Genomic DNA, 27355 nt, shown 5'->3' with positions numbered 1-27355 from the left:
GTAAGAACAGACGGGTCATGGCATGAAGCAAACTGTTTTGTAGATGGACGTGTAGTAGCTGGAGCTAAAGGCATAAGGCCACTAATGGGTCATGTGATGAAAAACCTGAATTATGCAACTGCAGTTGCTTGTACTTGCTGCTTTTGGTCCCTCTGGTTTCTCTGGTTTTTGGCTCAGTTACTGCAGGAATAGCTTACTGCAAGCTCAAGGCAACACTAGTTTTTCTCAAACAAGATATGTTAGATGATGTTAAAAGGCCAAATCAAGGTTGTTGCTCTACAAGGCTGATATTGCTGGTGGTGGGGTCTTTGCTCTAAAAGAAGTACTTGCTTAAATCATCAAGAATATGGTTGTTGTTTTTAGGTGTTAGTTGTTTTATGTTCCATGGACGGTAGTTTTTTTGTTAGGAAGGGAAGAGGTGTCATATAGATAGATATCATCCTATGTATCTGTATACTTTATCTGTAAACGGGTTGGGATACCCCTAAAGTATCCCATTTTAATTTATTTAATTCTTTGCTGATAAAAAAAAAATTTGTCAATTCCATAGTTGATGGAATGTGTAACATGTCAAATTATGTTTCAATATATAGAGTGGAATATAATACTTTCAGAGTATAAACCTTACAAAATCCTATACAATTAAAGGTTGGCATGTAAACTTTGTTGAAGATGGATGAAGTTCATCTCTACCTAGCCTTAGTGTGTTTGATGTAGATGTTAGCTAGTTTTGCTTTGTAGGTTGCAATGTGTCTTAGATGATCTTGTACTCTAGGGTTGTGTGTATTCAAGGTTGCCTTTTGCTACATGACCTGTCCTAGATGCCTAACCAAGCATAGATCAAGCACTTGAAGTGGTTAAAGGTTTTTCCAAAAGCTTTTTAGAGTTTTCTCCAAAAATCAGGGTACTGCACAAAAAATAAATTTGTTTCTCTGTAAAAGAATAGGTTTATTTTTGGTGTGCTGAAAGGATTTTCAAAAGTTGGTTAGGGCACCAAAGGTACAACTCAGTCAGTTATTTCAGTTAACTGAGTTGGCAGTTTTCCTAAAAATAAATCTGTTTAGTTTAAAACTGAATCTGTTGTTTTCATAACAACTTTTCAACTGTTTTTTGAAAAGAAGTTAGCAACTGTTTTCTATATAAAGAAAAGCTTCTCTCACATGAAAGGATGCAGAGCAATTACGTTTTTGACAGAGATTAAACACTTTCTATATGAGAAGAAGGATTGAAAAGAGTTTTTGAAAGGTTTTCCAAAGGGATTTTCAAGTGAGCTTGTTCTAGGAAAACTTTGATCTTGGTGAAGGTGCTGGTGCAGTTTTGCAGCAAATTGAACTACTGGTTTTGAGTTCTTGCATCTTCTTTTCAGGTGTTATCTTTCCTTTATTCTGGTTTGTAAAAGTGTAAGTGTTAGTCACTCCTTGATAGGGTTTCTTGGAGTGCAAGGTGTGCTGAAATAGGGTTTTTCAGCATTGGTTGTATCGTTCTTGTAGTGTTCAAGAACTGTTGTGTTTGTAAGTGATTGATATTGTTTTTAGTGGATTCCTCCTTGGAGTAAGGTGAAACTGGATGTAGCTCTGTATGAGTGAACCAGTATAAAAACCTGCTTGTCTTTTTTCTCTCATCCCTACACTCGTTTCTGGTTTTGCTTAATTTTGTCAAGAACTAAATCTGTTCTTTTGAAATCAAATCTGTTAATTCTGGGTTTAATAAAAACTGTTCTACCTGATTTGTTAAAGTTCTCTAATCACTAACAAAGTGTTTGTATATGAGGTTTTAATTGGTTTAAGAACAAATAGTCCTATTCATTAAATCCTGACAAAGATTCATTCTCTTTTGAAACCTTGTGTTGAATGAACTTGATTGATTTCTTGGCATAATTTGTACTATTCAAACTGGTAAAATTTAACCAATCTGATTCTGTTATACCTCTCTGTTGATTGCAATTTTAATCTGAACAAGTTCAAATTGTGTTAGACTGTTCTGAAGAATCAATCTGTTTCTTTTAAAAACAATCTGTTCTTTTTCCTCTGATATACTGAAAACTATTTGTATTTGCGAAAATTTTATATGTTCAATTCACCCCTCCCCTCTTGAACTTAGACACTAAAAGACCCAACAAACTTTAATGCATATAATTACACAATCCAATCAATTTGTGATTTTATAACACTGCTAGCTTAAGGCCAGGTACACTAAAGTGACTAAAGACAATTAAAATCTACAAAAAAAAACTCAGCTTGCTCTTGGAACTTGTGCTGATTGAAGGGTACAAATTACAATGTAAGGAAGAAAGAAAGATAAGTACCTGGCTTGTCAAGTGATCTATCAGGAAAAGGAGGATTGTGTGGTCCGCAAGCTACCAGCAATACCATTAGAAGAATCATAAGGGCACCAAGAATAATTCCAAGAATGGCAGCCTTAGATAATGTAAGTAGATAATTAATAAAATACATTAGCTTATTTTGTGTAATTTAAACGCATAACTCTTTTATCTCTTGAATAAAAGAATATCACAAAAATAACACAACAACTCTGTTTGACCATCTTTCAATAAGTTTTTTTATGATAAAAGCAATAAGAAATTCCAGCAAAGTGTAACTCACCTTGCTCTACAGGTTGAGAACCATGACATGGAAAATTCAACCAATTACAACAAAGACAAGGGTTTATGATGAAACTGCAAAATAAAAGGTTGTACTCATGAATCCATAACATGTTTATGAACTTAAAAGATGATAAAGACAATGTCAATAATGAATGACCGTCACATGTCCAAGAATAACCTAGTAATTCAAAAGTGTTGCCACATCACATTACCAGTTAATTTTTTGTCTCACTACAATAAATAATAATATTGGCCTCCCCAAAAAACCCACACAAAAAGTAAAAGGGAGACACTATATGATACTTAGAGTGAGTTTAGTGTCCCATTAAGTTGACACTAATCCAAAGGTTGCTCAACAATCTTTGGGTTCTACTTTGGTATTCAAGACTCTCTATCAATGGGAGAAAAAGGGATTGAAAGAGAAGCAATTTTATACTACTTCACTTTAAAGAGCAAGTCAAACACTTATTTTAGTGCTTTCACCAAATAACTCATGCTCAAACTTTGTAAATTTTGTTTAGTATCACAAAATTTTGTGTACTTTAATTCTTTCTAGTGTAATTTCTTTTAATTTTCTAGTTGTTTGGAAAAATGTTCCAACGACAATCGCAATAAACATTTGTAATAGTTTTACGTGCATTAGAGTGATAGTGTGTCAGTGAGGTACATCAGAGTGATAGTGTGTCGGTGAGGTACATTAGAGTGATAGTGTGTTAGTGAGCTCTCAGTGTTCATTGCATTATCACAATATGACTCGTCTAGCATTACATTTGCATTTATTCTTTTGTTGTTTTTTTTTATACTTTTCTTCCTTTTTTATTTTCCTTGCTTTTACGTCTTTGTGATACTTTAGGGTTTTCCCTTTTCTAGCGTTTAGATAACCTTTCTTTGGTTTTCAGATCATTCACATACATACATAATTTTATTTTTTTCAAAAACTGTTTTGAAGTTTTATTCTGAAAACTTTAATGAGATATTTTTGAAGTAAGCTCTAACTAGGAAAGACTTGGTACTTAAGAAGTCCTTATGACTCACCTCGCTTTCTTGGGATTGAATTTAACCATTTCTCACTCTAGATTCCTTTAATTTACTTCACCCACAAAATATAAAAAATCTTCTCATTAGAAAATTTTTGGGCCTCACTCTAGTTGAATTTTTTTAAATACCTGTGAAATTTTTTACATCCAACAATGAGTGGACCATCTCACCAGTCTCTAGTGTGCATGGTAATTTAAATGATCAACCTCCAATGGATATTAATGTACACCTCCAAAACAATGATCTATAGTTTGTTGAGATAAGGAATCTTTTACATCAATTTGTTATAGACAGAGATGAAAAAACTCATAGGTCTCAGAGTAGAAATAGGGAGGGTTCTCACAGTACTACTAGTGTTCATCATCCTAGTCCTTCTCCTAGTCATGTTGATTATAGTAGTCACTATAATACTGATTATTACTAAGAACCTCCAAAATATCTTAAACATAAAACCCATTCTACTTTTAGGGAACCTAAAATAACCCTTCCTTCTTTCTGTGGAACAACCAGTGTAAACAATTACTTAAGTTGGGAGATGAAGGTTAAACAATTGTTTGACTACCATCAAGTTGAACATGAACGACGGGTAATCTTAGCCACTCTTAGTTTCTAAGAGACTAATATAACTTGATGGACTGCCTATTTTAGAGACCTTAATTTACATCATAACCCTCCAATTAAATACTGGAACGAACTACGCTTTGCCCTAAGAAAAATATATAGTCCTTCTTATTATGATAAGGATCTTATTCACTAACTCCATCGGCTAACCTAAAAAGACCTATTTGTAGACCAATATAAGCAAAAAAAATGGAGTTACTTATGTTATGGGCATACATCCATGAAGAGCCCACATTAACCATAACTCATTTCTAAAGTGGTCTAAATTTTGACATTAAGGATAAAATTGAACTATTATCTTATAATGATTTTAATGAACTATTATCTTATAATGATTTTAATGTGTTAGGGTAGAAGATCAACTCAATCGCAAAATTTCTTTTAGAAAATCTTCTTATTTTACCCATCCCAATAAAGAATTTCGAAAGGATAATTATGACAAAAATAAGTCAAACGAAAAAGAAAGGAATAATTCACAAATTAAGTATAAGGATAAAAATAATTATGTATCATCTCCTAAAGAAGTTAAGACTAAAACAATTTAATGCTTTAAATATCTAGAAAAGGAACATTACTCTTCTGAATGTCCATACAAAAAACTTTACTTTTAAAAGACTAAGACATTCAAAGGATTGATACTTCATCCTTTGCCTCTGAGGTAAAAAAAGTCCAAACTTATGAAGACGAATTCCATCCATACAAAGGAGATTTATTACTAGTACAACGACTACTTTAAAGTCGTCCCTTAGAAATAAGCACTTCACAACGAGAAAACCTCTTCCATACTAGATGTAAAGTTGTAGGTCATATATGTTCTTTAATTGTTGATAGTGGTTCTTGTTGTAATTGTTATAGTTCAAGGTAAGTAAATAAACTTTCTCTAAAAATTCAACTACATCCTCCACCATATTGCTTAGATTATATTAATTAACTTGACGATGTAGCTATTCAAAACCAAGTAAGTATTCCCATACAAATAGAAAAATATCAAGAAAATATTTTATGTGATATTATTCCTATGGATATTGGACACATACTTGGAAGACCTTAGCAATTTGACTAACATACTTTGCACAAGGGTCATACAAAATAAAATAACTTTTCAAAATAATGGTCATAAATATACCTTGTGTTCTCTTACACCCAAGGAGGTACGAGAGGATGCTATAAAACTAAAAACAAAAATAAAAATAAAATAAAATCATAAAGACACCTCCATCCATAATAGAAGAGTCTAATTCTAAACCTTCCAAAAAGTTATTTCTTCTTACTCCGTCTTCATTGGAAGGTACATCTCATTTACACCCTTTTTCTCTTCTTTCAAAAAATACCTATACACAAAAACAACTAATTAGGAATATTTACTATCCTATTTAAATAAAAATATCAAATATATAAAATTATTAAAATGTTAAATAAATACAAATCCTAATATTTAAAGTCCTATTTAAATAAAAATATCAAATATATAAAATTCTTAAAATATTTAAAATCTTAAATAAATACAAATCTTGAAAGTTTAATGTTCTATTTAAATAAAAATATGAATATATAAAATTTCTAAACTATTAAAAATCTTAAATAAATACAAATTCTAAATATTTAATGTCCTATTTAAATAAAAATATGAAATATATAAAATTTCTAAAATATTCAATATTAATTAAAAACATTTCAAACTTCATAAAAAAAATAACAAAAGAAATTCATTCCAGCACAAACAAAAAAAGAAGATAATCGATTCTTGTATTCAATCAACTTGAAAATCGATTTTCACCCCACAAACAAGAGAATCAATTATTGCTTGTGTGTAACTACATGAAAATCGATTTTGGACCACCAATAAAGACACAAAATCGATTATGTGGAGAATACAACAACATTGAAAATCGATTCTCCCTTTCTGCACAACCCAGGTCAAAATCGATTCTCAATCTAGTACAATGTAACAGAGAATCGATATTCACAACATGCAAAAACAAAGTGCAAAATCGATTTTCACTTCATTACAACGTGAGTGAAAAACCGATTTTGGTTAAGAACATAATAGTGAAAATCGATTTTTCTTCTTAAAACACTGCATGCAAAATCGATTTGAGTCACATTGGTTCAATGTCTTAGAGGAGGTAACTATGCCATTAGTGCAAGAAGGGTATCTGAGTAAATTCATTGAAGCTTACATGACACCCTCTACAATCTCTCTACATCACATTCGACCAAAAAATGAAACTCACTCGCTCCCCCATCCATACCAGTCCCATCAAATCATTAGAACCTAACATTCTTCTCACCCGCTCGGGAGTCTTCCCTCACATGTGATCAGTAGAACCAAACACAACATTAAACTCTTAAATTACATATTATAATTTTTTGATTAATGAAAAGAAGAGAGAAAAAACGTAAAACTTAAACTTGCAAAATAATTGTTTATACTTAGTTTACTATGAGTATCATCTGAAATCACTTACACATACCATGCAAGCGAAAGTGTGAATTTTATAAAACACTGTTCAACCCAATCTTTTTATGTTATTTTTCTCTTTTTCACAATATTATATTTAATCTAAATTTCTCCCGTTTCCATTTAAAATATTTTCTCTCTTTTATTTTCTTGTGGAGAGTGAAACACACCAAAGGGCTATTTTTGACAAGAGAACTTACGTGTCCAACATATGCTGAGACACTTCAGCTGGGCTCCATGAGGTTACACCTACGGATTGCACGTACTGAAGCATACGCCACTGGCATCACCGTGTTTTCTCGTAGAAGCCACCAACAAAGAAAGTAAACGTCGCAAAATGGCGCCAAAGAAGAAACCAGAGTCCGATCCTCACGGAATGTTCTCTGGCATGATCGTGTTTTTGGTTCCCAAAGGAGTCCAAGCCCGTCGATTCCAGGTACAATACAAGTTTCAAGTTTCACCGGCTAACAATGAATATCGTTGTACATTTTTCATTTTTCAAAACCCACTTTTTTATTCCCATTTGAAGTTTCAAAGTTTGCATCTTTTCCAATTTTCTCCACTATTTCCCGTATGTCAGATTTGGAAGGAGAGGTTGGTGCGAATGGGGGCTGTGATAGAGGAGCGCCTATGCAAACGGGTCACTCATGTTTTTGCTATGAACTCAGATACCCTTCTTCAACAACTGGATAGGGACCGTTTGTCACGTTTTAAAGGGGTTGGTTTTTTCTTCATTATGCCATTTATGAGTGCTTAGTCTGATTATGTCTCCTTGGAGATGTAAGGATAACAATAGTATCCATAAACATCCATTTTGGCCTTCCATTCATCAGAAATATTGATTGGTATTTCACTAGCGGTTTAATAAGAAACTTGTGTACCTTTAGAGGGCTAATGAGATGTCTTTATTGATGATATAGGGGCAATGTTGTTTCGGTTTGAGTGTATCTTTCAAGGATTAAAGTGGATATCTACTACTGTTGTTTGAAGGGTCTTGATCATGTTTGGAGCTCCTTTTTTGTTTTTTAAGAATTGTTATGTTGTAGTATTGTACTTTGACTTATGTGGACTGTAATTGGTACTGGATTAGTGTGATGATATAGCAATTGCCTTTGAAATGTATAATGTGGGTTTCTGTTCTTGTGTTAGCAATGTGCTTTTACTTGCCTTTTGTTTAGTTAGTTATTTAATTTTTTCCGGTTAATGATGTAATGGTGATTTCTGCAGAGAGTTCTCCTTTATCAATGGTTGGAGGACTGCTTGAAATCAGGGGAGAAAGTATCCGAAGATATGTATGTGCTGAACTTGGATGCTCAAGGAAAACCTGAAATGTCTTGGAACCCTCAACCAGGTCAAAGCACTTCTAGCGATCCTCAGCAATTGCATAATAATAAGAAGACCAAGTATACGGAAATGGTGAATCATGAAAGTAACGATCAGGGAGGAAAAAATGCGCCATTTTTATCAACAAGCAGCCATGGGGGAGGTGATAGTTTAAGTTCTGGAAATACAAGACCTCAACACCTTGATGCTGAAAGTGTCGTAAGTGCCAAGATCTATAAGCCACAGCTGAACATTATTTCGTGACGATATTTTACTCCAAAACAAGCATTTTCCTCAGGCACTTCTATTAATAATTGGATTCTGACGAATAAAATTAATATTTTTTTCTATCTTCTGGTGCATGTAACTGTGTATAGTGTTCGTAGCACGCACACACTCAAGTTTTTTCTGTTTTGTTTAAAGCTGAAACTCCAATAACATGGGTTGCACTTTGCAGTCATCTTTATCATACAGTCCACCTGATCAAAACAAAAACATAACAGAGATATTTGGGAAACTTGTAAACATATATAGAGGTAAGGCTTTTATAACCCCTAGTCTCCTACATATTGCAATCCTTTTATGTTTCTTGTTACTCTAGTGCTCTTATTTATTGCGGTAATGCTGTTTTAAAGCATTGGGGGATGATCGAAGGTCCTTTAGCTATTACAAGGCTATTGCTGTTATTGAGAAGTTGCCATTTAAAATTGAAAGTGCTGACCAGATAAACAACCTGCCATCTATTGGAAAATCAATGAAAGATCATGTAAGTGAACTATGTCACTAGACAATTTGTCTTGAAATTTGTTACTTTGAATAACAATGTATATCTTTATTTTCTGAATCAGTTCCTAATAGATTTATTGCTCTTCTGCCCTATTTCATCTTCTGAAATTTCTGTTGTCTTCTATGATATCCTCCTAATTTTTTATTTCTAGGAATAAATGTGAATAGCATTGTCTGGTTGTACTCGAAATCCATTTAGCGTGTTAATACCTACGAGATATGATTTTTTTTAAAAGTTTTTTATTATTGGGCTATCAAATTATGATTATTATTGTTATTATAACATAGTTGTTTGGTTCAAATATTTAGTTTTGCAGCTTATTTACCTTTTCCTTTGTCTTCTGAAATTTTGTTTTCTTCATTTATAATGACAGTGAATCTACATTAATAGCAGAGTGATAGTAATTTGGACCTCGAACAAAAATTTCTACCTCTTTTGTAATGATTTAGTGTTTTCTTTTACATTTGTTTAGATAACTAGACTAGCAACTGTTCTTACTATGTACAGATTCAGGAGATTATAACTAGTGGGAAGTTATCCAAATTGGAACACTTCGAAACAGATGAGAAGGTATTATAACCATTAACCCTCATTACTCAAAGATTTATAAAGAATAATTTGTATTAATAATGTATTTTTTTTGCTTTAATGGTTCAAATTTTATCTTTATCCATGATCCTCGTACAACCACATCTTTTTAGTTCTTTTCCATTATATTAGATTATATGCACATTGACAACAATACTTATGTATCACAGTCCTTGATAGCTCTTAGAAAATGAATTTAAGTCTAACTGAACTCTAAAAAACCCGTTTGTCAAGTGAAGTTTGCATCCACCTATATATTATAATTTGACCATATCTCTAACCGTTGTAAGATCTTGAACACACTCCCTCACACCAAGTACTGAACATCTTGAACATGAGACTAGATATTTGTGGATGGTCCAATAGCACGTGACATAATAGGGCTAGTGACAAAACAGGTAACAAAAGATGGTACCACTCTGGTACCATCTTAGAAAGTGATTTTAAGTTGAGCTGCTGGTCCACCAACTAAAACGCTTCATTTCCTTATTTTAGTATCATAAGGTTTCAAAAAGCCCACATGGCTGAGTAGTTTTCGGATCACTAGTTTTCCTTCAAATCAAAGTCCTGTTAAGGTAATTGTTGTTTCTGTAACACCAGTTTTGGGGGCACCCCCAACTTCTGTACCATCAGTTGATGGATCTATTGCTTATTGCAAACTGGCAACCAATTCATGCTTGGAATGTGGCTCCTCCTACTACTGTAAGATGCAGCCAATCCCTATAACCTCCATGGTATTTGGATATGCTTTTCCTCATAATTCATCTATATAACCTCCACTAGTACTAGACAAAGAGTCCCAAGCTTGCAAACATTTTCAGTTTCTCTAAATATTATAACATATAATGAAAATGCACTGGATACAAAGCCTACAGTGTTAATGTTGCAACCCTATCGTCCAGTCAATCCCACTCAAGCAAATGTGAACCTTTTGAGCAATCTCTCTCAAGCCTAGCAGGTGATGAACTCTGCTGGCTTAAGTGGTGGAACCTCTGTGGGACTTCTGTCAATGGGTTGGACTCTTGTTGCCATGCACATGCCAAAGATGAAATCTAGTGGGATGCATTTCTGTACCTGCGACTCAAAATGTTTGTTCATCTGGACAGTCAGTAATAACATCACTAACACTAGGTCCCTTTCCGTTCCTGCGCAGGTTGGACAAAACCCTTGGCTTGGTTCATTATCTTCCAACACTTATAATTTGTCTTCAAGGTCAAACATTGGGATTTCACAACCATTGGGTTGTTAGTATGGGATCACAGGTGTCTTGTATGAGCAGAGGAAACCTTTCAGGCCCGAAATGGTGCATGGTGGAGTTCCCATGAACAAAAAGGAAATCAATGGTCTTGGTTCATCAATTGTCACTTCTGGGAATGGCATCAATTGCAGTTGGTATGCCTTTGTCACAATGAACATCCGGTGGTATGCAATCTGCTCAATGCAAATGTGAAGGCCTGGGAGGGAAGCTTGTTTGGGCAAAGAAAAGGACAGTCAGTCTTTATCACCAAGCTAGAAGGTTACAAGAATTCTTCTGCCTCCGAAAAACTTGCAGCGAGCTGGCCCTCTGTAATGCAAATAGTTCGGCTTATATCTCAGGACCACATGGATAACAAACAATGTATATGATAGGCAAATTTCCTTGTTTTTGGGGCAATGAACCCACATGTTTTTCTTGTTCAGCTGCTGGAAAAGAAGTTGTGTGCAGTTATTCAATTACCATCATTGACATTGCAACTATTTGTTTCTGACAAAGACTCCCACTTGATTGGGATGCTTTTACCTAGGGATATGGTTGTATTTAAGCCACAATTGTCCAGTCAACAGCAACAACAAATGCTGAAACAACACCAACAGTTGCAATCACAACAACATCTTCACAGTTGCAACACAGTCACAACTGCCTAGCATGCAGCAACAACAACTACCTCAGGTCCAACAACACCAACTTTCTCAATTGCAACAAGAGCTTCCACAATTCTAGCAACAACAACAACTTCCTCTACTTCAATAACAGATTTCACAGCTACAACAACAACATCAACTACCTTTACTTCAATAATAGATTCCACAACTACAACAACAATAGCAACTTCCACACTTACAACAACTGCAACCTTAGCAACAATAGATGGTTGAAGCAGGAATGGGTCAAGCAGATGTTGGAGGCCCTGGGCAGTCTTCATCAATTAGCTTAATTTTTAATAGGTTTCCCCATGGCTAACTCACGTATGATATTTATTGGAAATCCCACATCGACTAAAGATAAATACATTTCATAGAATATAGGTGAATGCAAACCTCATCTTATGTGAGCCGATTTTATAAGGTTGAATTAGACTGAAAGTTTATTTCTTAATATGGTATGAAAACAATTTAGAGTCTACCTAGCAAGAGTTTGTTGGGCTGATTAGGCTACCTCCTATCGGGCCGCTATCGAACCATCCATTATATAGTCCCACGCACGAGTTGGTAGTTCGGCGTGAGGGAGGTGTGTTGGAGATCCCACATCGACTAGGAATAATGACATTTTATAGTATATAGCTAGGTGCAAACCTCACCTTTAAGCCGATTTTATAAGGTTGAGTTACGCCTAAAGTCCACTTCTTAATAATATTTATATGAAATGAAACATCTGTGCTATAATATTCTAGCACTAGTCATAAGTATTTTAGCTCATAATTTGTCACTCTTAGATATTTCCTTATCACAGACATGTCTGCAATTTAGCCATTAAAACTTGACTAATTAGTTAATATTGAAATCATGTTAGAAAGTTCAAAAAATAAATTTACCGCTAGAGATATGATCAAATTATAATATATCATCACTTAACAATCTGGTTTTGTGAGGTTGAATTAGGTTTAAAGTCTACTTTCTAAAAATAACTTATCGTCTTGGGGTTGGAGCCTGTAATTATTATTTTTTTAATTCCTTGAGATTGATGTCTGAACTTGATTTTTATAGTGAAGGTTGTGCCCTCTATTATTTGCATGAATAGTGAGTCGTTGGTCTACTACTTTATGATTTGTAGAAGTTGTGTTGTAAAAGTTACCTTTGATTGCATAATGTTTATCCTTTATTGCTTTGTTGATCAATGTGTAAGGGAACTACCAAGTATTTTGTAAGATATCAACTTGTATATTATTACATTATATTGCAATCTTACTTCCTTCTCTTCCCCCCCTTATTGAACTATAGGTGCAGACAATATCATTATTTGGAGAAGTATGGGGCATAGGTCCATCCACAGCAATGAAATTGTACGAAAAGGGACATCGTTCATTAGATGATCTTAAGAATGATGGCTCACTTACAAATGCACAAAAGTTAGGGTTGAAATACTTTGATGATATCAGACAACGAATTCCACGCCATGAGGTCTGTAACACTAGTATTAAAGAGATAATATTCCTCCTCACCCCTCTTTCCCCCACCCAAAATTTATTTTGTTTAAACCTTGATAACCTTTTTTATTTGATAGGTTCAGGAGATGGATCACATTTTACGTAAAGCTGGGGAGGATGTTTTGCCTGGGGTGAGTGAGCTCTACAAATTTTTGTTGGACTGAGACTAATGTGTTTTCTATCTTGTCATAAATGGTCGTCCACCCTGGCACTTCTAAGGGATTCTAAGACATTCTTGATCCTTTTAGAATATTTTGGAATCTCCTAAATATTATAAATTATTTTGCATCTTGTTGAAGATCCTACATAGACTAGAGATTAGGACATCTAGGATAGACTCTAAATGACTATGATAATATAATATATAGTCCTACACACGAGTTGGTAACCTCGACATGAGAGATGTGTGTTGAAGATCTCACATTGACTAGAGATTAGGACATTTCATAGTATATAAGTGGGTGCAAACCTCATCTTATAAGTCAGTTAAATAAGGTTGAGTTAGACTTAAAGTCCACTTCTTAATACATCTTAATTTCTTTTAATCATTTTGAGTCTTTCTTTTGCTCTTTTCTTACCATGTTTCTTGTTAGGACTCCTTGATCATCTTGTAAATTTTATCCTCCTCCTTCTTGATTTGATTCTTCTTCATCCATAATCACATCAAGAAGTGGCATAATCCAAGGGATCAAAGTTTCAAACTTAAGTTTGACCACGGAGAACCATGTTCTTATCTTTGGAGACACAAAATGTTTGGTGAACTAAATTATCTTACTGTTACTCGTCCTCACATCACCTTTGCAGTGAGCACAGTAAGCCAATTATTAAACTCTCCTTGTCAAGACCATTAGGAGGCATTCATACGGATCTTAAAGTATATTAAGAAGGCTGCTAGAAAAGGAAACTTTTATGAAGTTAAGGGAAATATTCTAATTGTTGGGTATTCTAATGTTGATTGGGTAGGGTCACTAAGCGATAGATGCTCCACTTCAGGGTACTATGTTTTTGTTGGAAGTAATTTAATATTATGGAAAAGTAAGAAACAAAATGTTGTGGCAAGATCAATTGTAGAATCTCAATTAAGGGCAATGACATTAGTCACTTGTGAACTATATGGCTAAAACCACTCAAAGAATTCAAACTTGATGAAAAGTTCCCAAAAGTATGTGACAACCAACAATATTATACATTGTCTCTAATGTTGTCTTTCATGAGAAGATCATGCATATTGAGGTAGATTGTCATTTCATAAGAACAAAAGTAGAGTTTAGGGACATGACCACTAGATTTGTCAACTCTAGGGAACACTTTGTTGACATATCTACTAAAAGGACCAAAGGTCGATTATATTTGCAGCAAGCTAGACACATGACTTATATGCTTCAACTTGATGGGTAGTGTTGTAATTATAGAACTAAGGAACTTATTCTATATAATCAAGAATATCTTGATTATATATTTATTATGAAGAATGTGTATATTTATTTTCATATCATATATTTGTTATTTAGAGGATACCAAATATCCTTTACTATTGTATTAGTTCCTTTTACTCAATATAAATAAAACATTTGTGTTGTCTCTGGAACACGGTTTCAGCTTAATGTTTCTATTTTTCCTAAAGTTTAACTACTCACATAATCAGAGCAAGAATATTATTTTGTTGCTGCCGCAATTTGAATTGAAGAATCGTGTTGAAAACTTGGTCATTGTGCTCTTATGTCATTTAGGTTGCTATCGTTTGTGGGGGATCATATCGACGTGGGAAAGCTACCTGTGGAGACATTGATATCATTATAACACATCCTGATGGACAAAGGTATGGCTTGATTTCTTATAACCTTTATTTTTGAAGAAAAATTGTGTTTAAATATATAATAATTTTTTAATTGTTAGATATTATTAGATATTGTTAGATATTTCTATGTAATGGACTTAGCCCATATTTTTTTGTATGATTTTTCTCTATATAAACATTTATCCTATTTTTCTTTTTTCTTTATTTTAATATTAGTCATAGTAATAACATATTCTAGTGGAGTGGAAAAGCCTTTGGTTGCAAGAAGATTCAGATAATGGAGTGCATTAGTTGCCATCACTGCTACTATTGCCTTTTTGTCCACCATGGTGGTCCTACCATGGTATAGGTCCTACTAAATCCTAAATCATAAACCATAAAATCTAAACCCTAAACCTAGTTTTGCCTCCAATTTTCTAATGCATTTTTTTGCCTTAGAAGCATAATAGGATTTGAATCCTTAAACCTTGACCATTTGAAAGTTACCGCTGTTTGACCCTGTTCCTGCACACATTACACTTTCTAGAATCCCATGGATTATGACCTTCCATAAATTGAAAAATGCATGCAGTTGGCACACTTGGCATTGAAGAGGATTGACCTTGATTGATTGATTACTGGTTCCTCAAAAATTTTGGTACTCTTCATAATTTTTCAGATTTAGACACATGAGCAGCTTTGTTTGGAAAGCCATGCTATGAATAGCAATTTTCTTAGGTATGACCTATTTTTTGCAATATGAGCATTGAGGATGTCCATTCCTACCAAGATGTCCTCGTCGTATGTTCCGACCTCCTCTTCCTCTTTCCTGAGGGACTGCCATTGCGGAAGTTTCAATAACTTCAGTTTGATTGTCATCTTTCATCAATTTAGGCACACAAATTTTATTTTATTTTTATCAACAAAGAAAGAATATGTATAATTGGGACATTTAAGGGATGTCTCAACCTGTATGCAAGAGAATGATTAAAGGAAGTGTACCTTAAACCCGATATGTACAAAATACAAAAGAGCAAAACCTCCTTAGAATATTGTAGTAGAACCTAGAACAAACACCTACTACAGCAACAGTACATCAAACTGCTAACAACAATCATAGTGAGTCTAGTAATTAAACCATCCATATAAAGGATTTGACCACAAACTAGAATTTGACCACGAAAATTATCAAAATCTGAATGTAGGTTTTTTAGAATCAATACCATATAATATTTGTCAAGTTTTTTGTTGAGTTTCTCTAATGAGTTTGCCATTAGAAATTGTTTAACTTCTAGTGCAGCCTTAGCCTATGCCATATGTGAGATCCTATCATGGTTGGTCTGTTTGAGAGAAGTTACTCTTTGGAGTTGTTTCAAAGAGACACTCAATATAATTAGCAAAGATGTCTTGCGCATTCTTCCAAAAAGTGAAACATGTTTTGCGGGATCTGAGCATCTCTAAAACATTAGGCTCAACACCATAAAACAATACATAGTTGGAAGTCAATCTTTTGCTAATGAAATCTATTTGCATCAAGAATAGAGTTGACTTCAATTTCTAAATGGTCATGATATCCTTGACCAAGGAACCATAACTCCATGGAGGTAGACTAAGACGAATATTTCTTTTAGTTGAGTCTTGCACTTGTAATGGTAGGAATAGCAGAAAAGAAAGGGGCAACACTAAACTTGAAAGAGAGAAGAGGAACCCTAAGACCATGAGAGGGAGAATGTGTTCTAACACCAAAGTATGTTGGAACAATGACTTCTTCCAATGAAACAGTGATGGTGATATTGTGATGTCAATAGTAATGCCTGTGATGACAATAGACTTTGTCGAAGACAATGAAGGAGAAGATAAAGTGGGATCATACCCACTTTGATACCAACTTGAATAAATAAGATGGAGGAACAAACAATGTAGTAAACCTAGACTGTTGTGCGTTTTATTGTTGTGTATATAGGAGTTACAAACTAAGGCAAGATACTTCCCTTAAACCCTTACCCTAAAGCTAGGTACATACAAAAGAAATAATAACAAATAACATTACATTTAACAAAAATAATCACCACCCTATATAAGATCACAGGAAAATCAAACCACAAAAGCTACTTCTTATTGTTAGAGACCAAGACCTTACACATTAGAATCTAAGGGTGACAAAGCAATCCATTTATTTGTCATCTATGCAGAGCCCATCTACAAGTACATTCATCCTTTCCTTTCATTATTAGAAAGTCGACTTTAAGTCTAACTTGACCTCACATAATTGGCTTGTAAGGTAAGGTTTGCACCCGCTTATTGTAATTTGGCCTTATCTCTAGCCGATATGAGATCTCCAACACACTTTCTCACGCAAGAACTAAACATCTTGAGCATGGGACTAGAGGAGAGAACCTAATAGTAGGTGACATGAGTCCTAACAAACTTGACTAGGATAGGTTCTGAATAATTTTGACACCATAAATTGGACTTTGAGCCTAACTCGATCTCTTAAACTCAACTTGTATGGTGAAGTTTGTAACCATCTCATATATTGTGATTTAGTTGTATCTCTATTCAATGTGGGATCTCCAACAATTAGAAGTATAAAATTATTGCATAAGATGAAATCCATCCATTTAATTTATGGATAGTTAATGCTTCATTATTTCTTGAAATCTAATGGATCCTCCTATAATACTTAACGGATCAAAATCAATCCAACCAATTTTTGTCACAGTTAAATCTTTCTTAAATTTACCTTTTTAAAAGGTTTTCATAAATATTAAATTTGTTTTACAATTTTTTTAAATATTTTTATGAATGGATTCATCGATGAAAAAATTGTTCATGGATAGATTGTGGGACTCAAGTCTCATACCTTGCAATTGAATGGTACATCCAACCATGTTTCGCAGCACACATGGGTTGGCTGTGCTCTGCATCAGGCTACTAGCTCTTTTGACTAGTTTTGTGAACCACGGCTATGCTAGTGTCACCACCTAAGCCATGCTGTTTTTTTGCAAATGAGAGACATGGTGAAAATCTCTAATTTCAATTGACACGTACCTTGGAGGAGCCATAAAGATAGCTGTTGTAGCTTAAAGCCATGTAGAGCCACACTAGAATTTCATACTCCAATGACAAAGTCATTCTCATGCCTTGTAGTTGGATCAAAGTATCCTACTATATCATGTTTAGAGTTGGCCGCAATGTGGTGCTACCAGGATTTGATAACTGGATTCTAATTTATAACTAAAAGTATGTTTTTAAAATAACAAATTTATGCCATATGTACTGCTTTCCAAATTAAATTTTCTTTTGTACATGGCATATGTCTAATTTATTAAATTTTAATAGAATAGTACATAATAATTTTCTATTGTACCATGTATCAAAATTTTATCTTGGTAAAACAAAATTCTTAAAAGAGTCTTTTAGAAGCATGGTTTAACTTTGCATACTGTTTACTTTGATTGATTGAATGATTATGGTTGTTCTAAATTGTTAAAGCGATTTATGTCATGAAGATTCATTATTTCTTTCGTGCTTATTTTCATCTCCATTATTGGAAAAATATGTAACATTCATAATCATTTACTATGCACTTATTTATCATTGTTTGCTTTGTGGATACTTCTTTTTTCATGTTCAGAGGTTAAACAAATATATTCATTGCTTGCAGTCACAAAGGATTTTTGCCAAAGTTTGTAAAACATTTAAAGCATATGAATTTCCTAAGAGAGGATTTAATTTTCAGTAATCATAGTGAAGAGGTAATTTTAGCATTTTCTTGTTACCTATAATTTATGGTTTGTTTGGTTTATTGATTAAGCTTTCCTGGAAAACATTGATAAAAAATTTCCACATATTATTCTATCATTCGTATGTTGATATCATCAAAGATAAGTGTAATTAGGTGTAGCTGGGTAGTTAGTTATGCGGTTTGGGAGTAAGTACGTAATAGGTCCTTAGTTGTAAATGGGTTTTTTTAGCTTTTGTTTTTTATCTGGTAGAATAAAGTCTTATATAGAATTTATTGTAAAGTTGTTGTGTGCTTTGTGTTGTATCTAGTTTCTAGATATATCTTTTCATATTCTCTTCTTTTCCCTCTCATGTATTGTATTTGATGTATCCAAAGTTATTATAAATATGAGATCCTGAGAGAGGGAAATTCACTCTCTCAAATTCATTCTTTACACTTTTGTATTTTTCTCAAATTGGTACAAAGTGGGTCGATCCCACCCTGTCCGTCTCTATCCGAAAAAGAAATTGGCATTGGATCACTATTTGTAGCCTTTTGCCACCGTAGTTTCATCAGCCGACACTTGGATCCAGTGTGCCTCGAGGAGTGCGACCCTACCCTGACAACTCCTCATCCAAACTCGACCAACGCGTCGTTAATGTCGTGGCTGGGCCACTTTCCAATGGTCGCAATCTTCTGGACAACCACAATTTGACTTGTCGGAGTCTTTTGAGCTCATTTCTGCCCTTTGTGCTTGATTTCGGTATCATTTGGTGGGTTGTTTAGAGTTGTTCACTATTTCTCTCTTTTGATTCCTAGGATTCTCCTTTCTTCTCGTTGCATTACGGGATTGTGTCCCTCCCTCTACCTTGTTTCAACATGTCTTCAGGGAGTATCTCCTTTTTTTATGGGACTTCTTCTATAACTAATGAGAAATTAAATGGTAAAACCTACCTATGAAGTGGAACAGAAGCAGTGGAACTAGAGTTTTGACAATCCTCATACCATTTAAGAAATTCATTGAAAATTGCAGGTTGGTCTGAGATATAAGATGAAATAGGGTCCATAGTAGAAAGTTACAAAGGAATAGTTTGGGCAATCGTAACAAATCTAGGAGGACAAACATGTAAGGCATAATACTAGTCAATTTTTTGGCCAAGTTTGCCACAATGGTCTCACTTGTGATGCCCTTTTCTTGGTTTGGAAGGGCGAGTGCAATCATAACGTTGAGAGATTAAAGCAGAAGAGTCATCAACTTGAAGAAATATATCAGTGATGTGTTTACCTGGCACACGCAGAAGGGTAGAACAAGTGGAAGTAAAATTGGGAACAACAAGAGATCCCAAAATCTGATCATGGACATGAGAATAATCACCAAGAAGGCCAAGTAAGCCCAATAGCATGAAGAACCTGAGTGGGTTCACCCAAAAAAATTGAATTTTAACCCTAGGCTCTAGATATCATATTAAGAAGTGAACTTTAAGTCTAACTCAACCTTATAAAACTGACTTATAGGGTGAGGTTTGCACTCACTTATATAATATGAACTGTTCTTATTTCTAGTCTCCAATACAAAATTTTCACATGAAGTTAAAAATCAATTTGGAATTATTGTTTGAATTTTGCGCAATGATAATGGACATGAGTATCTTTCTCATTATTTTAAAAGTTTTATGACTTGTAATGGTATTCTTCATGAAACTTTATGTGTTTATACACCTCAACGAAATGGAGTGGCTAAGCACAAAAATAGACATCTTGTTGAAACAATTCGCACTATTTTAATCCATTGTGAGGTTTCTCAACGTTTTTGGGATGATACTGTTATTAGTGAATGTTATCTTATTAATCACATGTCATCTTCAGCTTTAGATAACAAAATATCTCATTCTATTTTACTCCCTTATGACCCCTCTCCACCTCTTAACTCCCAATGTTTTTGGGTCCACATGCTTTGTTAATTCAAATGATCAGTTATCAGATATTTTAACTAAATCCTTACGATTGCCTAGGAGGATTGATTGTATTTGTAACAAGCTGGTACATACGATTTATATGCACTAGTCTAAGGGGGAATATATATTTATATATGCAATGGGCTCAACCCATATTTTTTCGATGTTTTGTTTTTCTATATAAACATAACCATGTGTTCATTAAACACAAGGAAAATTAATCTTATACCTAGTTTTCTCCTAATTACACATTATCAACCATCCATATTTCGCAGAAGTGGTTGCTGAGAATTTTGTTAGAGAAGTGATACGACTACATGGGATGCCCATCTTCATTGTTAGTGATAGAAATCCTACTTTTATGAGTTTGTTTTAGAAAGAGATATTCAGGCTGCAAAACATCTTTAAACAGGAGTACAAGAAGTCGGCTGGAATTAGATGGCCAAACAAAAGTCTTGAACAGAATGGTGGAAATATATCTAAGCACTGCTTGTTAGGTAGTTTATGGCACACTCTTTGTACTAGGACCTATGGTGGAAGTTGAGGCTCAAGATTTAATGGAACGTGATGAAGCTCTGCAGAGACCACAGAATCACATGACACTTTGTACTAATAGCCACAGAAAGATAACATTGATTCAGCCAGGGGATTGGGTATATTAGAATATTAGGCCGATTAGGCCTCATAGGCACACTACCATGGTTACTAGACTCCATCCTAAACTAACAGCCAGATATTGTGGACCCTATTTGGTTCTACAACAAATTGGACCTGATGCATTCAACTTACAACAACCAAAACAGTATCGTGTGCATCTTTAAGAAAGTTGTGGGGGACCATCCACTGGAGCAAAACAAAACTAACAGCAGAGTTACTGGAGGTGATCACAGTTTTCAGCTTCTTCAGGCATTAGATAATCGAACAGTGAATAAGAATGGAGAGTTAATTCATCAAGTGCTGGTGCAATGGCATAACAAATCTCCAAAAGAAGCTACTTGGGAAGATCATTCAGATTTCACGATTCGATTTCCAGATTTCATCCTTTAGGACAAGGTTGTTTCATAAGGGTGGTGTATTATTAGGAATGGGGACAAGACTGACAAGAAAGGGGAATGACCTTTAGAAGTCTATTATAGAAAGAAAAAAAGGGCTAACTTGTAATTAGCTGTAACTGGATAGTTAGTTGTCGGATTTGGAGTAAGGACTTAATAAATAGATTCTCAATTATAATGGGGGACTTTTAGCTTTTATTTTCTAACATCGGTGAATCTGATTTTTCCAGAATGAAAGGAGAGTGCTTCTTTTGGGGTAATTTTGTTCACCTTGTTGTTTTGATTGTTTGTGTTGTATAGAAATACTATTCCTTTCAGTCACACTGTTTTTGTATCTGAGAAGGTGATATCGTGTTAGGATTTCTTGGTTCCTAACACTGTGTGCTTTCTCTCAAACTTTAATAGGAGTTCATAACCTGTTCTCTACTTCATATATATATTTATCTTTCCATAATTTTGATTTAATTCTATCTAGATATACCTTTTTGATGAATCAATCCCTACTTGATATTTTGTTGTACCAATCTATCTGGAAGATGTTTTTGCAATATTTCTTTGTTAATTTTTATTTCATTAGACAGGGTTCTGATTCTGGTGTGGACACTTACTTTGGCTTTTGCACCTATCCTGGACGGGAGTTGCGTCATCGTATTGATATAAAGGTGACAATTGTAACTTTAAAATATTTTAAGGTGTTCGTTTTATCTTTCTTTTGACATGTAGCATGGCATATATTAGTTTTATTGCCATGTTTGTTTTCTGTTTAATAGTGTTTGATACTGCTGGGACTATTAATTATTTACCTACTTAACCAACCATAGGATATTGCAGTAAAAATGTAAACGTAGTTGCCCCATCTTGTCGTTTGAACTTTGTTGCATAGCCAACTTTTTTAAAATGGTTGATTTTAATGTTTTTGCAGGTGTACCCAAGAGACATATATGCATTTGGGCTAATAGCTTGGACAGGAAACGATGTGTTGAATAGGAGGTATAGTTACTTCTCTATGCACTAAACTTTCTGTTCTAGACTTTGTCTTTTGGCCATTGATCTGTAGTAGAGCAGTTCAAATAGTACCTCTGGGATTGTTCTTTTGATTTATGGGAATATCATATGAATTTACTTTTTGAGACATATGCAGATAACATTAGTGAAAGGTTTAGAAGTGAAATGAATATTTGATCATTTTAATAATAGAGAAAGATGTTTCCCTTTTTTTTTTAATGATGTAACCATTATATCTAAGAAATTGGTTATTAGTGGTGAGCTAGGTGGCATCTTAATTTATGTCTGTGTTGTGTCAACATACTGTTAGATGTATATGAGCCTAGGTCTATCTCTATGTGATGCAATGCAATGTTGCGAAACTCGAGAATCATAAGAGGTTCGGAAAGGGAGCGACTCGTAAGAGTTACAAGTATATAAAAAAATATATTCAATATATAACACAATTAAAAATATGTTCATAATTCATAAAATGTTCATGTACAAAACAACCAATTTCTAATGTCATCTCTGCCATGACCTTCATCATCATGGGCAATTAGAGGAACCTCCAAATCATTCATATATGCAGCAACACCAACTCTACTAGCTTCTTCATTTTCTCCAACTTCAAGTAAGATGTCATTATCTAAAGTATAACTTGAATTTGCTTCATTTTCCTCTAGAGTCCATTCATCATCAAAAGCAATATCATCAATGTTATAGTCTTTTGTTTTCCTAACACCCTTCTTCTTCATCAATCTTGAATTAGCCATCACAAACACCACATCATTCATGGTCTTTTGGTGTAAACGATTTCTTTTCTTAGTGTGGACCTAAATAATTATAAAATTAATTAACACATTATCATCTAAAAAATAATTATAAAATCAATTTCATAAATTTAAATTCTTATCCTTTCAAAAACACTTCAATTACGCTCATAATTGAATGAACTACAAGCAACCTCAATACTCTAATTGCACATCTTTGTAATTCCTCGAATGTTCATCATCGTATGATTTCCACCATTGTAATGAAGTTTTGGTCTTGAGTGCCTGTGGAGCTACCTGACTACCAAAAAATTCAAACTTGCTCTTGAAACTCTCAATTTGAGCATCAATCTTACTCATCTCATCAATGTGTCTGGCCAACCTCTCCAAACAATCATACATTCTAGGTTTCACCTCATAGTCAACTTTAAACTCGGGATGATAGTGTAACATGGGATTAAGGTAGCCTGCAGCATGCAATGACGTATGTTGTCCCATCTTTGATCAATGATTTCCCAAAGGGGAGTGTAGCTAAATAAGATAAACATAAATAAATTAATCTCCAAAAGAAGTCTATATTTCTAAGAAAACAAAATTAGAAATCAAATATAAATGAAAGGTAATTAGTTATTATTATTATTATTATTATTATTATTATCTTTTACTAACTCCACTGGAAAAACTTTGTATTTTTCTTTAGCAATATCTATCTCTTCAAAAATAAATCTCATGGCTGGTTTCTTTTCTGAATTCACCATGTGCAACACCTTAATTAGGGGAAGAGCACCCCTCATGCAATTCAAATTATTTTTCCTAAATCCTGTTCCAATAGCAAATTTCCACAAACCTTTTGTCTCTAATCTTTACAAAATCTTCTAAAAATCTTCCTACATTAAATGAATGCAATGGGCTACACAAGATGTCCAATACAACTTTTTTTCTCCTGTGCATTAACAATTCTTGAGCTGCCTTATAATTTGTTGCATTATCGATTACAATTTGGATGACATTCTCTTCGCTAACCTCTTCAACAACATCAACCATCATCTTTAATTTTTTTTCAAGTGTCTTGCCTATGTTTGAAGTATCAATAGACTTCAAAGAGACACTCTCTTAAACTATTTACCAGAAAATTAAGTATAGACCTTTTCTTACTATCATTCCATATGTTATTATTGTAAACCCATTCTTCTTTTTTTAAAATATTTTATGTTCTTCCAATATCAAATTAGTCTTTTCAACCGGTTGCTTCAAATATTTCACTCTAATTTCATGATATGATACTGGCTTAAATTCGTCACCATGTTTAGCAACTAACTCAAACATTCTCTTAAATTCTTAACCGTTTGCTACATTAAATGGAATAACATTATTGTAGAGAAAGAGAGTCATTTCTTGACATGCCTCCTCCCTCTCACTTTTCTTGAAAATAAAATTAAGAGTAGTTTGAGCGCCCCTTCTTTTGAAAATATTTTATGAGTCCCCACTGTCTTCTTGACTTGTTCTTTTCTAGCATTTTTTGAATCACCCACACTATTGTCATCTCTAGATATTGATTTCTTCATCAAATTTTGCTGCAGCATAGTAATAGTATCCAACATTAATGTTTTAACCTCTTCAGGAACTGCTATACATGCTCCAACATCCTTTGAAGTCCCTATTGTATGTTGCTTCAATCTATAAACCCCTCCTGTTGATGAAGTCCCTATTGTATGGTGCTTCAATCTAGAAACCCCTCCTGTTAATACTTTCTCACAATATTCACATTTTATGTTCCTTGCTTTGTTATCAATAGAAAGAGAATGTTTCCACACAGGATCAGTCCTTCCACTTCCATTTGCCATTATAAATATCAGCTAGTACATTCCAAAAAATTAAATCAGGAGAGGAACATAACCGCGACAACAATGAAAAACTTAAAACAGAAGAGAAAGGAAGTAATTGTGATAGAAGAAGAACAAAGAGGGATAATGGTAGCAGGTGACGAGCACGATGGCATCTGCAAGCGATGAGCACGATCTCGAACGAAGGTGACCAATGAGCGGTGCCAAACATGAGCGAAACCACGGTGGCGAACAGGAATGGCGCGGCTACATGAAGGGCGAAGACGTGAGCTATGGAGATGCGAGCGACAAAGACTTGAGGTTTGTGTGCAATGTTCTTCTTAAACTTGAGGACCAAAAAGAAGATAAAAAGAACATAACTCAAGGATTTTGACTTGTAGGAATTAGTGGTATATGAAAAATAATATTCAATACATAACACAAGTAAAAATAAGTTTATAATTCATAAAATTAATCCATAAAACAATTAATAAATATTAAATACAAATAAACCTTCCGCAAAATCCTTTATGTTAGTAAACAATTTTTTCCTGATACCATTTTAAAATAAGGGAGTAAGGAGCAGAACAGATCAGAGAAAATAAATAAGGCAGAGGAGCAGAACAGATCAAAGAAAATAAACAGAGAGAAACAGGGGCGGTGAAAGGGAGTGGCAAGCAGCACAAATACGAGCTATGGCGAGCACCACAGCAATTGAGAGCAAGCGGTGGCAAGCGAGATGAGTAGGAGAATCTTGACGGTCCAACGATCCTCCGATTTACCGAGCAGCACGCCTACTTGGTCCAACCCAATCCGCTGTTCGAGTCACCTTGCCTTCTCCTCCAAACTCGTTGAATTGTACGAGTTTGTGTGTATACCCAGGATTTTAACAACATTGCTTGTGTGTCAACACTGGCTGGTTGGATGGAAATGGTTGTGGTGGATGACTTGATTTATTTTTTTCAAGACATATTCTTCTTTTCTTTACAATACTTTTTAATAAAAATCCATTAAAGTTATAGCAAAATAACTCATAAAACCCCGGAAACATGGTTTATCATTTTACTTCTATCTCCCTTTGTTTTAAGTTTTCTTCTCCTACCAGTGATTATTGAGAAGCTTTTAGACTCTAGCTTTTTGTTGTTTTCCTGCGTACGATGTTTTCATAACCTTACCCTTTATTTGATGGGGCTTGTCCGTCTTGTTTGTCTTGGGTTGTAATTTCTGGATCATGCATAGTTAATAAGTTGTGATGGTTTTTCTCATTCTGGGTGTATGAGTGCAGGTTGAGGCTGCTAGCAGAATCTAAAGGATTCCGGCTTGATGATACTGGGTTGTTTCCAGCCACTCATGGTTCTGGCAGCAAACGGGTATGGCATAAAAGAATCGTTTACATTTGCGTTATGATTTGCCTGAATTCTCATATATGGTTTTGTTCCATTTCAGGGTGCAAAAGGTAGTGCGAGTTTGAAATTTAATACTGAAAAGGAGGTATTTGATTTCCTGGACTTTCCTTGGCTTGAACCACATGAAAGAAATCTATAAATATACGCATGGTTTGTAAATTTTTTGCTTGCTCTCTGCAATCAACCTTTTTAGAATATTTTAGAATATGGTGATGTATTTAGCAAATGCCTTTTTTTATTATTCTCAGGGTGCTGCTTTGTAATAGATACACTTGTAAGATACAATCATGTCTGACTTCAGTATTTTTTGTACAAAAAGTGGTACCATAATGAGAGCAGTTTTGCTGTAGGGATTTATTTAAAATATATTGTAAGTTAATTGTCATGGCTGCAGATTAATCATTAATCTTACAAATTGTTCTACAATTAAACATAATTTTGGGGTTTGTAGATGCGGTGAATTCTCAATTTAATATGTACATATAAAATTTATTAAATTGGTTTCTCTGTTAAATGTTATTATCTCTGCGATCGTTATCTCCTTATACATTAATAATTTAATCCTTGGTGTAGTGAATTTTTATTTGGTCTTTACCTTGAGATCAAATTAAAAACGTGCTACATGAATAGAGAAACAAATTATGAAGAAGTTAGGGACCAAATGAATAACATTTTATTCATATATAGATCAATTAAGAACTAAATTAAGAATTCACTACGAATCTATATTATGTCTGACTTTGTTTTAATTTACCCATTTGTCCAATTTATTCATTCCCATGAAAATATTTTTAAAGAAATAGATATCTTCAAACTCAGATTATATATTTTATATATTTATAAGTAGTAGCGGGTGATATGAAAGATACAATAAAATGAGAAATTTGTATATATACAAAATTTGTTTGTAAGATGAGATTGATATTTGTTTACATACTATGAAATTGACTAGAATATCTAGTCAATGTAGAGTTTTCAAGATAAATATTAAGTGATTTTAAGTTTAATTGAATATAACAAAATTTTCTTAT

General features: G+C 33.9%; 1 protein-coding gene and 1 pseudogene across 9 annotated transcripts; one reads left to right on the top strand and one right to left on the bottom strand.

The window, feature by feature from the left end:
- The first annotated feature begins 6877 nt into the window (after window positions 1-6877).
- Window positions 6878-26677, top strand: POL{LAMBDA} (DNA polymerase lambda (POLL)). Of its 9 annotated transcripts, none has more exons than XM_068646221.2 (14): window positions 6878-7161; window positions 7306-7443; window positions 7953-8267; window positions 8506-8584; window positions 8684-8814; window positions 9343-9405; window positions 12622-12801; window positions 12905-12958; window positions 14558-14646; window positions 18272-18362; window positions 21920-22000; window positions 22261-22328; window positions 26204-26288; window positions 26365-26677. In XM_068646221.2, the coding sequence occupies exons 1-14, from the start codon at window positions 7063-7065 to the stop codon at window positions 26461-26463; spliced, it is 1572 nt and encodes a 523-aa protein (XP_068502322.1). In that variant the 5' UTR covers window positions 6878-7062; the 3' UTR covers window positions 26464-26677. The 9 variants fall into 9 exon arrangements, 6 of the variants coding, with proteins under 6 accessions (XP_068502322.1, XP_068502326.1, XP_068502324.1 ...); XM_090301252.1 differs by having other exon boundaries at window positions 7055-7161; window positions 10577-12801; XM_068646223.2 differs by lacking the exon at window positions 18272-18362 and having other exon boundaries at window positions 6927-7161; window positions 21916-22000.
- On the bottom strand, window positions 15669-17739 carry LOC150027911 (uncharacterized; annotated as a pseudogene).
- Window positions 26678-27355: the final 678 nt, after the last annotated feature.

The sequence above is a fragment of the Phaseolus vulgaris genome, chromosome 4 (genome assembly GCF_051622355.1).
Source record: "Phaseolus vulgaris cultivar YP4 chromosome 4, ASM5162235v1, whole genome shotgun sequence".
Taxonomy (NCBI): Eukaryota; Viridiplantae; Streptophyta; class Magnoliopsida; order Fabales; family Fabaceae; genus Phaseolus; species Phaseolus vulgaris.
Note: the sequence above shows the minus strand (reverse complement) of the source record. Positions and strands in the feature narration are given on the sequence as shown.